This window comes from Canis lupus, chromosome 8 (assembly GCF_048164855.1).
Source record: "Canis lupus baileyi chromosome 8, mCanLup2.hap1, whole genome shotgun sequence".
NCBI lineage: Eukaryota > Metazoa > Chordata > Mammalia > Carnivora > Canidae > Canis > Canis lupus.
Window position 1 is genome coordinate 17,994,984 of NC_132845.1, and position 16,198 is coordinate 18,011,181.

Below are 16,198 nucleotides of genomic sequence, written 5' to 3' on the forward strand. Positions count from 1 at the left end.
AAAATCCTTGTCTAGAAGATCCAATGACTTGGCTTCCTCAGTTTCTATTAATTTTTGCCTTTTTTGTCAATCATCCATGTTCCTTTATTTTCTGGCTTGCATCATAATTTTTTATGAAAAACTGGATATTGTGAATATTATAATGTGTAACTCTGGAAGATAATCCCCTTCTAGAATTTTTTGTTGTTGTTTGTGTGGAGTATAGTTGTTTAGGGGCTTTTATAAGCTGTTTTGTAAAGATTGTATTCACTGTCATGTATGGTCACAGAAGTCTCCCTTAAATTAGTAGTCTACTAGTGTTTTGTCAGACATTTCTTTTAATGCATGCAGGCAAAAAGAAAAAAAATCGCCCTGCTTTTGCAGCTGGGCTCTGTGTTTGTGTGCTGGGGCATATCCTTAATGGTCAGTCAGGCATTGTCAACTATGCCTTTGCTCACACAGAACTCGAAGATCAGCCAGATATGAGAGCTTAGGGCTTTCTCAGGTCTTTTATGAGAATGTCTGTTTCTCCTAGCCTTCTAGTTTCCCAGTGGAAGCATTGCAAAGTCCTTATTTTTCAAAATGTCTTACTCTGTATTCTCTTCCAAGACTCTCTGGGATATCTTATTGTTTGTCCCAATTCATATCTTTTTCCCCAGGCTGCAGTGTCTGGTTCATTTGCTATTAAATGCTCTCCACTTAGCTATTTCTCTGCCCTTAGAGATTTCCTAGATAGGCAAAATACAAATAAACAGAAAAACATACCTTTGTGTTAGTCCTTAAGGGAGCCCTCAGTTAGGTCAAAGCAGATAACCATACTTTTCTTGAGCATGAATTTTTATCTGTAGACTGCTGTATTGATGACCATCAACAAGCCATTTGGGTAGGGGGAGGATGAGGCAAAGGTAAGTTAAAATACCACAGAGCTCTCCTATTTAGAGTACTCATTGCTTTTTTTATTAAGCATTTGCTTGGCTACAGTAAACCTTTGACTGTTTTGCAAATGTCTCATACACTTGACCTAACAGTTTTTGCTACTTTGTGGTTGTTTTGTTTGTTTCCCATATTTCTGTGGAGAAACTGCCTTTGGACTTTGCTACTGCACCATTTTCTTTGACCATCAGCTACAAAGGTTTTTATGGTCCATTTTGAATGTGAAATATTTTCATTACACTGACTTCTCTCGCCCCTAGAAATCCTTAAATTATCAATGGAAATGTCAACAAAGGCTTTTCCTTAAAAATGATGGTATTTGATATTTTGAGGATGTGACACTGTTCTTCAGAATTGCAAAGTGTACTGTCACATTTTAATAGCTTTGGGTATCATTGATCAGTTTTATATTTTGCCAGACTTCTATATTAAAACTTGAAGGACAAATTTATGGTTAAACTATGCTGTTGCCACTATTAGAATCAGTCTAAACCTATAGTTACCAAATTGAGTTTCTAAATCTAATGTATCCTAGGATGCCAGAATGAATTCACAAAGTACAACAGGATATTTTAACTTTTTGAGGGAAACTGTATTTTCACTTCCTCTGGTCACCAAAATACTAGCTCAAGGTACAGCATGAGGTGGAGCTATATTCCTTTCAGTGATGTCATTTATTAACATGCCTGGGTTTTCTTGCATTGCTCTGATAATAAATACCATGTGAAAATCAATGTGGAATAGAAAAGAAGGTAGCAGTTTCCAATCTAGTTCCAGAGTTTGAGAAGCTGTACTGTGCTCATTAGGTACAAACATCCCATTAGGAGGTAACCATGTTTTTTTGCAAGTAAAATAAGATTATTTTCTTTCAAGTTATGTGTATTGTTTTTGTAAGTAGTTACTAGTTTGTTGCAGTATCCTTTGAAATAGAAATGTTAGGTATATTTTAGATTAGGAGCCCAGTGAAAAAATTGAGACACTGGGGTGCTGTGAAATAAGAAAGCTTGGGAACCTTTGGTCAATATCCTCCATTATATTTAAAATGTTTTAAATGTTTATTAAAGTGTTTATCTTTCCAGTCACATCTTCTATAATTCCTACATGAATCTTCTATCACAATTAAACTGGTTTGTGCGCAGTCCATGTTTAAGATCCCTGCCTTACTATCCATCTTCTTACTGTATTTTTAAAAATTAGAACTGTGAAGAACAAAGACCTTATCATCTATCTACATGTAATCCTAGCCCCTAGCACAGGACACTTTATAGATTCAGAAGATACTTGGTAACGATTATTTGATGATAAGGAACTGTACTTATTACTTAAGTTTCACCATTGTATGGCCCATTGCTGAGCGCATTAATAGAGTGTTTCTGAATGATTCATTGATAAGATATGGTTGTCAAATATTTGGAAATCAACAATATCTCTAGAAGAATAATAAAGCTACGTTTTAGAAAATCAGCTGATATGACTGGAGATTTTTTTTCCTTTTCTTGTTGGCTCCTCTCCCCAATTCTTTTTTTTTTTTAATAAATTTATTTTTTATTGGTGTTCAATTTGCCAACATACAGAATAACACCCAGTGCTCATTCCGTCAATTGCCCCCCTCAGTGCCCGTCACCCAGTCACCCCAACCCCCCCACCCACCTCCCTTTCCACCACTCCTAGTTCGTTTCCCAGAGTTAAGAGTCTTTCATGTTCTGTCTCCCTTTCTGATATTTCCCACTCATTTTTTCTCCTTTCCACTTTATTCCCTTTCACTATTTTTTATATTCCCCAAATGAACGAGACCATATAATGTTTGTCCTTCTCTGATTGACTTATTTCACTCAGCATAATACCCTCCAGTTCCAACCACATCGAAGCAAATGGTGGGTATTTGTCGTTTCTAATGGCTGAGTAATATTCCATTGTATACATAAACCACATCTTCTTTATCCATTCATCTTTCGATGGACAACGAGGCTCCTTCCACAGCTTGGCTATTGTGGACATTGCTGCTATAAACATCGGGGTGCAGGTGTCCCGACATTTCATTGCATCTGCATCTTTGGGGTAAATCCCCAGCAGTGCAATTGCTGGGTCATAGGGCAGATCTATTTTTAACTCTTTGAGGAACCTCCACACAGTTTTCCAGAGTGGCTGCACCAGTTCACATTCCCACCAACAGTGCAGGAGGGTTCCCCTTTCTCCACATCGTCTCCAACATTTGTGGTTTCCTGCTTTGTTAATTTTCCCCATTCTCACTGGTGTGAGGTGGTATCTCATTGTGGTTTTGATTTGTATTTCCCTGATGGCAAGTGATGCGGAGCATTTCCTCATGTGCTTGTTGGCCATGTCTATGTCTTCCTCTTTGAGATTTCTGTTCATGTCTTTTGCCCATTTCATGATTGGATTGTTTGTTTCTTTGCTGTTGAGTTTAATAAGTTCTTCTTAGATCTTTGATATTAGCCCTTTATCTGATAGGTCATTTGCAAATATCTTCTCCTATTCTGTAGGTTGTCTTTGAGTTTTGTTGACGGTATCTTTTGCTTTGCAAAAGCTTCTTATCTTGATGAAGTCCCAATAGTTCATTTTTGCTTTTGTTTCTTTTGCCTTCATGGATGAATCTTGCAAGAAGTTTCTGTGGCCAAGTTCAAAAAGGGTGTTACCTGTGTTCTCTAGGATTTTGATGGAATCTTGTCTCGCATTAAGATCTTTCATCCATTTTGAGTTTATCTTTGTGTATGGTGCAAGAGAGTGGTCTAGTTTCATTCTTCTGCATGTGGATGTCCAATTTTCCCAGCACCATTTATTGAAGAGACTGTCTTTTTTCCAGTGGATAGTCTTTCCTCCTTTGTCAAATATTAGTTGACAATAAAGTTGAGGGTCCACTTCTGGATTCTCTATTCTGTTCCATTGATCTATGTGTCTGTTTTTGTGCCAGTACCACACTGTCTTGACCACAGCTTTGTAGTACAACCTTAAATCTGGCATTGTGATGCCCCCAGATATGGTTTTCTTTTTTAAAAATTCCCCTGGCTATTCGGGGTCTTTTCTGATTCCACACAAATCTTAAAATAATTTGTTCCGACTCTCTGAAGAAAGTCCATGGTATTTTGATAGGGATTGCATTAAATGTGTAAATTGCCCTGGGTAACATTGACATTTTCACTATATTAATTCTTCCAATCCATGAGCATGGAATATTTTTCCATCTCTTTGTGTCTCCCTCAATTTCTTTCAGAAGTGTTCTGTAGTTTTTAGGGTATAGATCCTTTACCTCTTTGGTTAGGTTTATTCCTAGGTATCTTATGCTTTTGGGTGCAATTGTAAATGGGATTGACTCCTTAATTTCTCTTTCTTCAGTCTCATTGTTAGTGTATAGAAATGCCACTGACTTCTGGGCATTGATTTTGTATCCTGCCACACTGCCAAATATTTGTATGAGTTCTAGCAATCTTGGGGTGGAGTCTTTTGGGTTTTCTATGTAGAGTATCATGTCATCGGTGAAGAGGGATAGTTTGACTTCTTCTTTGCCAATTTGAATGCCTTTAATGTCTTTTTGTTGTCTGATTGCTGAGGCTAGGATTCTAGTACTATGTTGAATAGCAGTGATGAGAGTGGACATCCCTGTCTTGTTCCTGATCTTAGGGGAAAGGCTCCCAGTGCTTCCCCATTGAGAATGATATTTGCTGTGGGCTTTCATAGATTACTTTTAAGATGTTGAGGAATATTCCCTCTATCCCTACACTCTGAAGAGTTTTGATCAGGAATGGATGCTGTATTTTGTCAAATGCTTTCTCTGCATCTATTGTCCTCTCCCCAATTCTTTAACCAGTTGGAGTCTCTCTTTTTCTGTTCTTCATTGCCTTACTGAACTTTATTCAAAGTGATGTAAATCACCAGTGTAAAAGGAAGTATCTTACAATTCTTAAGACATTTTGGTTTTTAAAAAAAATCCCTTTAAATTCATACTGAAACTTAGAATTAGTTAATTCTTTTGAACCTTAAACTAAATGTAGAGTAACTAGGAAGAGAAATAGTATTGGGCTTAAAGGATTAGACACAATGAAGAATTATCATGGACAGGGCAGCCCAGGTGGCTCAGCGGTTTAGCGCCGCCTTCAGCCCAGGGCCTGATCCTGAAGACTGGGGATCAAGTCCCATGTTGGGCTCCCTGCATGGAGCCTGCTTCTCCCTCTGCCTGTGTCTCTGCCTCTCTCTCTCTTTCTCTGTGTGTGTGTGTGTGTGTGTGTGTGTGTGTGTGTCTCATGAATTAAAAAAAAAAATTATCATGGACAAGTAGCAGGAGCATTTACCCTCCTGAGTTTCTCACTGCATGCTATTATTTGTGATTTGTCTTATTTATACTCTGATTTCTTTTGTGGTTGTATGGTTATAAATTGAAATTTGCAAATTTGGTGCTATTTTGATCTAAGGTATTAAATTTTTTGGTCCACATTTTGAGACATCTGTTAGTTTTTATGAAAGAAAATTTCCTCAGAATTAAAAAAATTGTCAGGTACTGAATTAGTAAAATGGATATAAAATAGTTTTTTTCAGAATGTTAAAAAACTAAAAAAGCATTTACGTGTTCTAATGGAGTTCATAGCTACTGCTTATGAATATAAACATTTAGTTTTTGGATTACTTGTTTTAAAAATTTCATATTGTGGGGTATAAAAATAAATTAATTTTAAGCTATTTCTAATATGGTTATATACAATTGCAACTGTTGTCACCTCATGAAAAGAACTTCTAGATGCTTAATAATGAGCTTAAATCCCTCTAGATTTCTTTTTCCTAAATGGAAGTAGGTGTGCTGAGCATTGTCATCTCCTAATATATTGAAATTACTAAAATATTTAATAAGCTACCAGGGTTTGAAGTAGTGACCAGATGTTTTCAGTTTCCCCAGGATGACTTTTACAGCTAAGCATGTACAATGGAAATGAGCTAAGTTTGTCAGTTTAACAACAAAAAAGCAAATACAACACACAGACACAAGTTGATTCTTTTGAACTAAAATTAAAATGCTATCTATTGTATTTAATCTGCCTTAACACTTTACAATTAAAGAAGATTTCCATAACCTAACCAAACATTAAATTGGAGCTTCCCGCTCCATCTTTAATAACTTCATTGAGACATAATTTATATACTGTAGGATTCAACCACAGTTTTAGGGCTTTTAGGAAATGTATATAGTTGTCACCATCATCAACATCCAGTTTTATTTGAAGTGCATAACTTGAAGGTTTTTGTCATAATTTTACACTTGTGAAACCATCACAACAATCAAGATAATGAAAGTATCCATCATCCTAAAATTGTCCTTGTGTGCCTCTGTGTAATCCCTCTTTCCTGCTCTTCTCATGCTCTCCCTACCCACATCTGTCTCCAGGCAATCACTGACCTGTTTCTATCACTTGCTATTAGTTTCTATTTTGTACAATTTTATATAAATGGAATCATGCAGTTTATACTGTCTTCTTTTGGGAGAGGGATTTCTGGCCTTTTTCACTCTGAGCAATTACTTTGTTATTCATCTATGTTGCATGTATCAATGGTTCCTCTCTACTATTAGTAGTATTCAGATGTGGATATTCCACAGTTTATCCATTCACCCATGAGAGATATTTGATTTGTTTCCATTTTGTAGTTTTTCAAATATAGCTGCTAATAACATACTTGTGCAGTTTTTGTGTAAATGTATATTTCACTTGAGTAAATACTTAGGAATGATATGGCTATATCATATGACAGCCTACTGATAATGGATTCTTTACCCATTTTAACATCTGAAGAGTCTTCATGTTTGGAAGATATCAGTGTGTCTAGAGTTCTAATTTCACAGTTTATTTGCTTGTTCATTTTCTAGTACTTTAAAGTTGTTGCTTTTCTATCTTGCTTTCATTGTTTCTAATGAGTAATCCACTGCCATCCTAAACTTTGTAACATGTCTTTTTTTCTCTGATTGCTTTTAATATTTTCTTTGTTTAGAGAATTTTTTTTTTTTAATTTTTTTTAAGGTATTTATTTATTTATTTATGATAGTCACAGAGAAAGAGAGAGGCAGAGACACAGGGAGAGGGAGAAGCAGGCTCCATGCACCGGGAGCCCGACGTGGGATTCGATCCCGGGTCTCCAGGATCGCGCCCTGGGCCAAAGGCAGGCGCCAAACCGCTGCGCCATCCAGGGATCCCATTAAGATTATGCTTTCATGTGATTTACTTCTTTTTCTTTTGCTTGGTTTTCATTGAAATTCTTGGATACTTCCTAGGTTTATAGCTTTCATCAAATGTAGAAAAATTTCAGCCATTATTTTTTTCAAATATATTTCTGTCCCCAGTCTCTGCTCTTCTTCAGGGACTTAACTGCACATATATTAGGCTACTTGAAGTAAAACACATTTTACATATGCATTGGTTTGTTTGTTTTCCCCTCAAGTCTTTCTCTTATTTTTGATAATTTCTACTGCTTCAAGTTCAGTAGCCTTTTCTTTGCAATGTATAACCTGCCACCAATCCCATCCCAGTATATTTTTCCTTAAATCTTAAACATGGTAGTTTTTATCTCTAAAATTTTGTTTTGGGTCTTTTTTATTTCTTGTCTGTCTGTATTCAACTTTTTGAACACATGGAATATAATTGTAGGAATGTGCTTATCTGCTAATGCTAACATTTATGTCAGTTTTGGATCGATTTTTGATTTTTTTTTTTTAGTATGGATCATATTTTTCTGTTTATCTGCTTGCTAGGCAAGATAGGCAGAATTTTAAGAATGATCCATGGAATCCCTCTTCTGTGAATATGATGAGATATCACTGGTGATAATATTATGTTATATGGCATAGGGGATTTTGCCTATGTGATTAAGGTTACTAATCAGTTGCTTTTGGGTTGATGTAAAGGGCAATGATCTGGGTAGGCTGATTATGATCATAGGAGTCTCCTGAAAGTAGAGCATTTTCTCTGGCCAGTGCCAGATAGGGAAGAAAGATCTGAATCATGAAAAGATTATATGTGTCATTGCTGGCTTGAAGATGGAAAGGGCCAGCTATGTAGTGAGGAATTCAGATGGCCTTTAGAACTTGAAAACCACTCCTGGCCATCAAGTAGCAAGGAAATAGGGACCCCAATCCTTTGTCTGCTAGAAATTGGATTCTGCCAATAACCTGAATGAGCTTGGAAGCAGATTCTTCAGAGCTTACAGGTAAGAGTCCAGCCTGACAGACATGATGATTTTAGCCTTGTGAGATTTCTAGCAGAAAGTGCGGACAGCCTACCTAGATTCTGACCTACAGAATTGTGAGGTAATAAATGGGTGTTGTTTTAGGCCACTATATTTGTCGTAATTGGTAATTCAGCAATAGAAAACATACATTCCCAGTCATCTCTGACATTGAGTATTAGCTTCTTGGTGCTAGATATTTTGGTATTCCTGTAAGTACTCTTGAGCTTTGTTATAGGTCACAGTTAAGTTCCCTGGAAATAATTTGATCTTTTGAGTATTGCTTTTAAGGTTTGTTATGCAGACCAGAGCATCATTTAGTCTAAGGGTAATTAATCTCTATTAATCTCTGCTACTGGGGTGGGACTGAATAGCTGATCAGGGAAACCCTCCCCACAACTTAGTTCTTCTGTCTCTGGAGAGTTGTTTTCTTTTATTCTGCCTGTGAGTCCTAGCCACCTTGGTCAATTCAGTCTTCGTTCTGTGTCAGTACTCTCAGTTCTAACTCTTTAACCCAGGGAGTCTACTTGGCTGCACCTAAACTGCCCCTCCCTGTACTGTGTCCCAGATATATTCAAGGAAGTAAACTCAGGCAGTCTTAAGGTTCATCTCATTTGTTTCCCATTCCTTGAGTATCTGTGTTCTTCATTGCCTGACATCCAATGTTTTTAATTCTTTTTTTCACTTTAATTTTTTTTAGTTTGAATTGAGCATAAATCCACACTTTTTTTACTTTGTTAAAAGTCCTTTGGTTACTTTAAATAATTAAAAGTTTAAATAAAATGAAGCTTTAATTGTTTAAGTTTAATGAGACCAAGAAATACTCTTCCTTAAATGTTATTCACTGTCCAATATCTAAAATTTTAATACTGCAGCACCATCTTTAAATTCTAGTATACTAAGTCTAGCCCAAATGATGACAAAGCTGTATCTGGATGGACTCACAGTTCCTCATTTTCTTTTGAGCACCTTTAGTATTTATTTGCCTAAGGAAATTGCAATTATTTTATGCTTAGATAATTACAGTCTGTAATTATTTCACTTGCTAAACTATTAGAATGGAAAGTTAATATTATTTTACATCTCAAATAGAACAGAAACCCATTTATTTATGCAAAAAAAAAACCTTATAAAGTTCTTTTCTGTGTTAACTACATAACTACTAAACACAACAGTTTTCCTTGTTTCTAATTTCTGTATGTTTATTCTAATAGGCATATTATTTGGCTTTATGTTTCTCCTCCCACATGGTCTGTGACATAATTCTGTAATTCTTCCATGTAATTATATAAATGAGTATTCAGATGTACAAGAGTTTATGTAACTTGTTTTATGCCTTGCAGACAGTTTTTTTTTGGGAAGTGCTGTTCTTTCCATAAAATTTCTTATAGTTGTATTAATTAAGAATTTTCAATAAGTTTCTCTAATTAAAATAGGAAAGATGATTAGTTACCTCACAGATCCTCTGGGAGAAGAGATTTTGTTATTTTAGCACATCACCCCTCCACCCCCGTTTCTTTTTATCAAAGACATAGTTCTATATTAAGAATTGATGTTCTGGGGCGCCTGGGTGGCTCAGTCAGTTAAGTGTCTGCCTTCAGGCTGGGGTGATCCTGGGATCCAGCTGGCTTGGAGCTCCCTGCTCAGCAGGGAGTCTGCTTTTCCCTCTGCTCCTCCCCCTGCTTGTGCTCTGTCTCTCTCAAATAAATAAAAAAAGCTTTTTAAAAAATTGATGTTCTGGGATCCCTGGGTGGCGCAGCGGTTTGGTGCCTGCCTTTGGCCCAGGGCACGATCCTGGAGACCTGGGATCGAATCCCACGTCGGGCTCCCAGTGCATGGAGCCTGCTTCTCCCTCTGCCTCTGTCTCTGCCTCTCTCTCTCTCTGTGTGACTATCATAAATAAATAAAAATTTAAAAAAAAAATTTAAAAAATTGATGTTCTTATTTGATATTTGTTGATGATAAACAGGTACTTTGGAAGTTCGTCTTATGGGCTGTCAAGATATTCTAGAGAATGTCCCTGGACGGTCAAAAGCAACATCGGTTGCACTACCTGGTTGGAGTCCAAGTGAAACCAGATCATCTTTCATGAGCAGAACAAGTAAAAGTAAAAGTGGAAGTAGTCGAAATCTCCTAAAAACCGACGACTTGTCCAGTTCAGTAACCAGATTTTTTTTTTTTTAATCATATAACAAATTAAAGGGTCTATACAAAGGACATAGCAATGGGGACAGCAATGGGAAGAGCCAAAGTTGAACAAAAAGCTTTACAATTACGATTTCTATAATTTAATTTTTAAAATCTTAAAAGCTATACTGTAAGAAAAACAACCAAATTTATTGAAATTGTATTAGAAAACTGAATGACATATTGCATTAATTCTTTAGGAAGAATAAAATTTTGAATATCACTCTTTATGCCAAACTGAAGGTGTTCAAAGCCTATTAGACTTGATTCTTTTAACAGTATAGTGACACTTCTAAATTAACATTGAGATTTTGATAATCTTGGGACCAAACATGTCTACTAGGATAGTAGCTCAGTTAGCAAACAAATGGAGGCATGGATGGAGGTAGTAAAAGTATGATGCAACAGGTTTATGAAGCACTTTGGAGACATTCTAAAATGTAATTATGAACTCTGATACAAAGGTATAACTGGGGGGTAGGGGAAAAAAGGCCTGTGACAATTCAACCTGCTACAGAGTACAGAAGCAAGTATGTCAGTGTTTTCCTGTATATATAGAGAGATTTTAGGAAAGTTATGAAAATAAAAATTGCCTGAGGTAACAAGCTCTATAAATAGAATTGTAGAGGGGGAAAAACTAGATGATTAGTATTTACATACAAACATATACACATACAAAACAGATAGCATTTAATCTTTTTGTTTTTGTCAAACACAAAGGATAAGTTGGGAGCATCTAGTTGGGAGTGTATGTACGTATAAAAGTACCCAGTTAAGATTCAAAGCTTCTGGATAAAGAAAGCCCTTACTTTCAGGGCACCTGGGTGGGTCAGTTGCTTAAGCTTTCTATTCTTGATTTCCACTCAGGTCATGATCTCAGAGTTGTGAGATTGAGCCCGGAGTCAGGCTTCACATTGGAAATGGAGCCTGCTTAAGATTCTCTCCCCCTCTTCCTTCAGCCCTCCCACCCCCTCCTCTCTCTCTCCTTCTCTAAAAAAAGAAAAGAAAAAAAACACCTTATCTGAGAGGATCATAAGCTTCTGTTGCTGTTAAACAGTTGTACCTCTATTTTAAAGGTTTTAGAATATTTAAACAAGTCTATAAATTGTATTACAGATGATGTATGTGCAGTTTTGAAGCTAGATAATACTGTGGTTGGTCAAACGAGCTGGAAACCCATTTCTAATCAGTCATGGGACCAGAAGTTTACACTGGAACTGGACAGGGTAAGATGAAAATATTTTACTTGAATTTTCATTATATTTATCATTCATTTTGAATGTAAATTTTATTTTTGAAGAAAGGCTTTGAAAAGTTTTGTTTTTAATGCAATAAAAGAAGAATCTAGGTATTTTTGACATTCCTCATCTGGTGAGTAATATAAGTCTACCTTAAGACAGGTGAACACCAGATGCTGCAGTAGCTTTTTGCTTGTGCAGTGATTTGAAAATGTCTAGTTTATATTAACCTAAAGACAAGTGAGTGCTAATATTAAAATATATTTATTTTAGTAATGCACTCTCTAACAATTAAGGGAATTCTTTTGACTCACCATTTCTAGGTCATAGTATCAAAGTTGGATTTGAAATGTGCTAATGTGCTCACTTACACAGACTTCCATGTGTCTCAGTGGCTTTCATGAATGATGTGAATGTCTAGAATGCAAAATGTAGCTGTAGAATCAACCAGAAGTAAATTTGGTCCACAGTAGATTCAAGTCCATGTTGCTAACTTTCTTATTTATATTTTAATCCATCCACTGGGGTATAGGCCAAAAATATAGAACTTAAACCTAATTTTGTCTAAAAACTAAGAAAGATATCAAGATTTTTATCATTTAGTACTTAGGTTGATACAGGTGTCATTTTTTAAATTCATATTTTACTGAAAGCAGATTTACAGTGCTTATGAGGTGGTGATTACTGCTCTACACTACTTTAAAAATATTTTTCCTATTTATTTTTTCCTTTCCTCATAGCCAGCATCCTAATCAGGCCCTCTTCACTGCTTTTCTTGATTCAAAAAATGCATATACTTGAGCAAAATACTTCATCTTTATGTATACCGATTTTCTTAACTTTAATACCAACGACTTCAGTGAGATGTGTAAAGATTAAATCCATGTAAAAATCTTAGACAAGTGGTAAGAACTTGATTAATGTTAGCTTTTTTTTGTACTAAAGTAATTTACTAACTAGTCTTCATGTGTCTGAATACCAGACTGAATTTCAAAGAACACTACATTCATGTTGGCATTCATTCTCTCATTTAAGATCCTTCATTTATTCATTAAAAATTATCTTGAAATTATTCACTCATTTACTCAACAAATATTCATTGGTATCTACTGTATTCCTGGCATTTCCAGGTAGTAGATTGGCAATGAACAATATAAACAAGGTCTCTCAAGGTTCCTCAAAGAACTTATATTTCAGTGGTCTTCAGTATATACCTGTTTAGTTGCATAATTTTTTACCATTACATCTGAAACTGTAAAAGTTTGCCACCTCATTTCCCAAATACACCTTTTTTGATGATTTCAGTTAAAAAGATGTTGAGGTCTTAGAATGCTAGGCTAAGGTGTTTATACTTGTTGGTATGGAAGATGGGATGGAAGAGACATAACGGAAAAGTTGGTCTTGGAATTTGTATGAAGAACGAATTTGACAGAGGAGGAACTAAAGGTATACAAATTGGCAGGCAGCTACTCCAGTGCTATAACTGTAAGATTAGGAGAGCTTGAAGTAAAAATTGGTAGTAGGGATCGAAAAAGATACGTGTAGAAAATGAAGGGAAAAAATAGTATTAATGGGGCCCAAGGTGGCTCAGTTGTTTAGGCATCTGCCTTTAGCTCAGGTCATGATTCCAGCATCCTGGGATCAAGGCCTGCATCAGGCTCTCTGCTCCGCAGTGAGTCTGTTTCTCCTTCTCCTTCTGACCCTCTGCCTGCTTGCATATTTTCTCTCTTTCAAATAAATAATAAAATCTTAAAAAACAAAAACAAAACAACCTATCTAGTTGGATTTGAGTACAAGGGAAGGAATTTGTCTATAATTTGCAAAGAAAATGATGCCACAGTAATTGGAAAAAATCTGTATTGGAAGAAGATGGGTTCTATGCCTAATTACTTAGCAATTAAATAAAGAACTAGAGGTTAGGGCTAGATAAGTAGCTTCGAAGATCATTTGAGTAGAGGTCACAGTGAATATCATCCAAGTGGGTAAAGTCAATCCATTCATTTCAAAATATTTATTGAATGTCTCATATGTACCAGGCTTTTTACTATGTTCTCGATTTACAGAGATAATATATGCTCATTGCTGTAAGAGAACTCTTAGGTTTAACAATCACCGATTTTCTGTTCTGTGCCAAGCACCATTCTAGATACTGGTAATGATTAATGAAAACTCCAAAGTCCATATCCTTAGGAACCTTATATTCTAATGAGGGAAGATAATAGTAAACAAGTAAAAAAAACAAAAACCACCTATAAGTACAGTGAAGGAAGTAAATAGGGCAGTGTAATAAGGAGGTGGAGGCTACTTTAGATGGAGTAATTAGGGAATCTCTTTGAGGATGCTATATTTGACCTGAGACCTGGTGAGTGAAAAGTTACCAGACTTGCAAAGATCCAAGGGAGAGTGTTCCCAGCAGAAGAGACAAAATATACAACCCCTGAGGTGGGAGAGAACCTGATATGTTTTAAGAATAAAAACTGGGAGACAAGATCAATGTAGAGTAAAGTAGATGTAGTTACATGCCAAATCACTAGGATCTTTATAAGTTAAGAATTGAGAGACAATTGAAGGGCTTTTAATAGCGGAGTTGACATCATTTGATTTATCTGTGGTACATGATCTGCTAGAAGTACCATGTACTATAGAAGCCAATAAAAGACTAACATATAATGAAAGAGTTTGTAAAGGAAGAAAACAAAGATCTAACAACAGATCTTAAGCAGTATCCCAAGGGTAGGAGGAGAAAGGTTTGCCAAAGAGAAATGAAAAACCTTGAGTTGAAACAGATCATACCTTAGATAAGCATTATAAAAGCTTATCCAGTGAATAATTGCAGGAATGGTGAGATGATGAAAACCCTGTTACATATCAAACAATTGAAGAAAAACGGGATTTTTAAAAGTCTGTTAAGGAAGAAATTTAACAAAGATTTGACAATTGTCTTTAAAGTTAGAAGGAGGAATGTGAGGATAAAGTTAGGGTAGTGAGAACAATGAGATTTCAATTTGTGTGTTTATTCTAATTGATCGGTAGTGACTTCCTAGACCTCACTGTTAAGGTTTACAGGATGGGACTTGGTTTTCAGAGGTTATATTGATCAAGCAGCAATGTTTGCCAAATTCTTGGAGAAGTAGCAAGTGACAAGTTGTTGTACATGTTGCATCCTTAGATTAACTATATACTTTGTGTCTGTGGAGAACAAACCAAAAGTCAATGGATGGCTGATTTTTTTTCATTACAAAGGATAATATGTTAAAAAAATGAAATGAGCTGCTATGGAAAATAGTAAGTTCTCTCTCAATAAAATTGAGTGAGCAACTTATAAAAAAAGATTTTCAAGGAATTTTTATATCAGAAAAAAAGTTATACATCTAAGATTTTTTTTCGACTTTGATATTTTCTCTTTCAGGGTAAAAGAACCAGCATTGTTACATGCTACAAATTAGCTGTTTAAATAGACCAATATAGGGGATCCCTGGGTAGCTCAGCGGTTTCATGCTTGCCTTTGGCCCAGGGCACGATCCTGGAGTCCTGGGATCGTGTCCCGCGTCGGGCTCCCGGCATGGAGTCTGCGTCTCCCTCTGCCTGTGTCTCTGCCTCTCTCTTTCTCTCTCTTTCTCTGTGCCTATCATAAATAAATAAATAAATAAATAAATAAATAAATAAATAAATAAACAAACAAACAAACAAACAAACAAACCAACCAATATAATTCAGTCAAGCCCACTGAAGAGGGAAATAACAGTTGAGGTTGTTAGTATAGATAGATATAGTTTTCATGTCTTGGTTATATTTGTGACTTCTTTCTAAACTGTGTGAATACATATAAATATTTATGACCATAAAATGTTTCTTTCAGTTTCCATTCATTTATAATGTAATAGATTATGACATTGGCTTTGAAGCCAGGCAAGTTGAGTTCATTGTCTATCTGCTACTTACTAGCTTTTGATAGTAGACAAGTTACATAACCTTACTACTACACATTTGTTTCACCATCTCTGAAATGGGGATAAGACCTATAGTTAATCCTTGAACAACACCTGTTTGAATTACTCAGGCCCACTTAATACATGGATATTGTACAGTAAAGTGCTATAAATCTATTTTCTCTTATGATTTTTTAATAACATTTTTTTCTCTAGCTTACTTTATTATAAGAAGATAGTGTATAATACATACAAAATACGTTCTCAGTTTCCAGTCAACAGTAGACTATTAGTAACATATTGGGAGTCAGAATAATCAGATTTTGACTGCACAAGGTTTGGTGCTTTAAAACTCTTCCATTGTTCAAGGGTCAACTGTAATCTTTGCAGAATTATTAGAAAAACTGAGGTAGTGTATATAAAATCCCTTTTGTTGCCTGGCACATTTCTAACCACTTGATGGCATTAATTCTTTTTTAGCCCAAGGCTTTGATGTGTGGGTGGCTATGAATTTAAGTATAATAGAAGAGCATGGTAGGTAATGGGGAATTAATTGGCTGAATGTCATTTTCTTTCACTTCAGAGCCTATTTAAAGTAATTATAGGATTTTTGATGAGTGATATGATCAAAATGAAACTCAAAGAGGGACACTTGGGTGATTCAGTCAGTTAAGCATCCAAACCCCTGATTTCAGCCCAGGTTGTGATCTCAGG

The 16,198-nt window shown here is 35.8% G+C and overlaps 1 protein-coding gene across 2 annotated transcripts in view; it reads left to right on the top strand.

The window, feature by feature from the left end:
* The window catches only part of PKN2 (protein kinase N2), a 129,904-nt gene that overhangs the window by 80,718 nt on the left and 32,988 nt on the right, over window positions 1-16,198 (top strand). For both annotated transcript variants that reach the window (XM_072834386.1, XM_072834387.1), the window contains exons 7-8: window positions 10,100-10,285; window positions 11,434-11,543. In XM_072834386.1, the coding sequence (XP_072690487.1) occupies window positions 10,100-10,285; window positions 11,434-11,543 (296 nt within the window). The remainder of the gene's footprint in view (window positions 1-10,099; window positions 10,286-11,433; window positions 11,544-16,198) is intronic.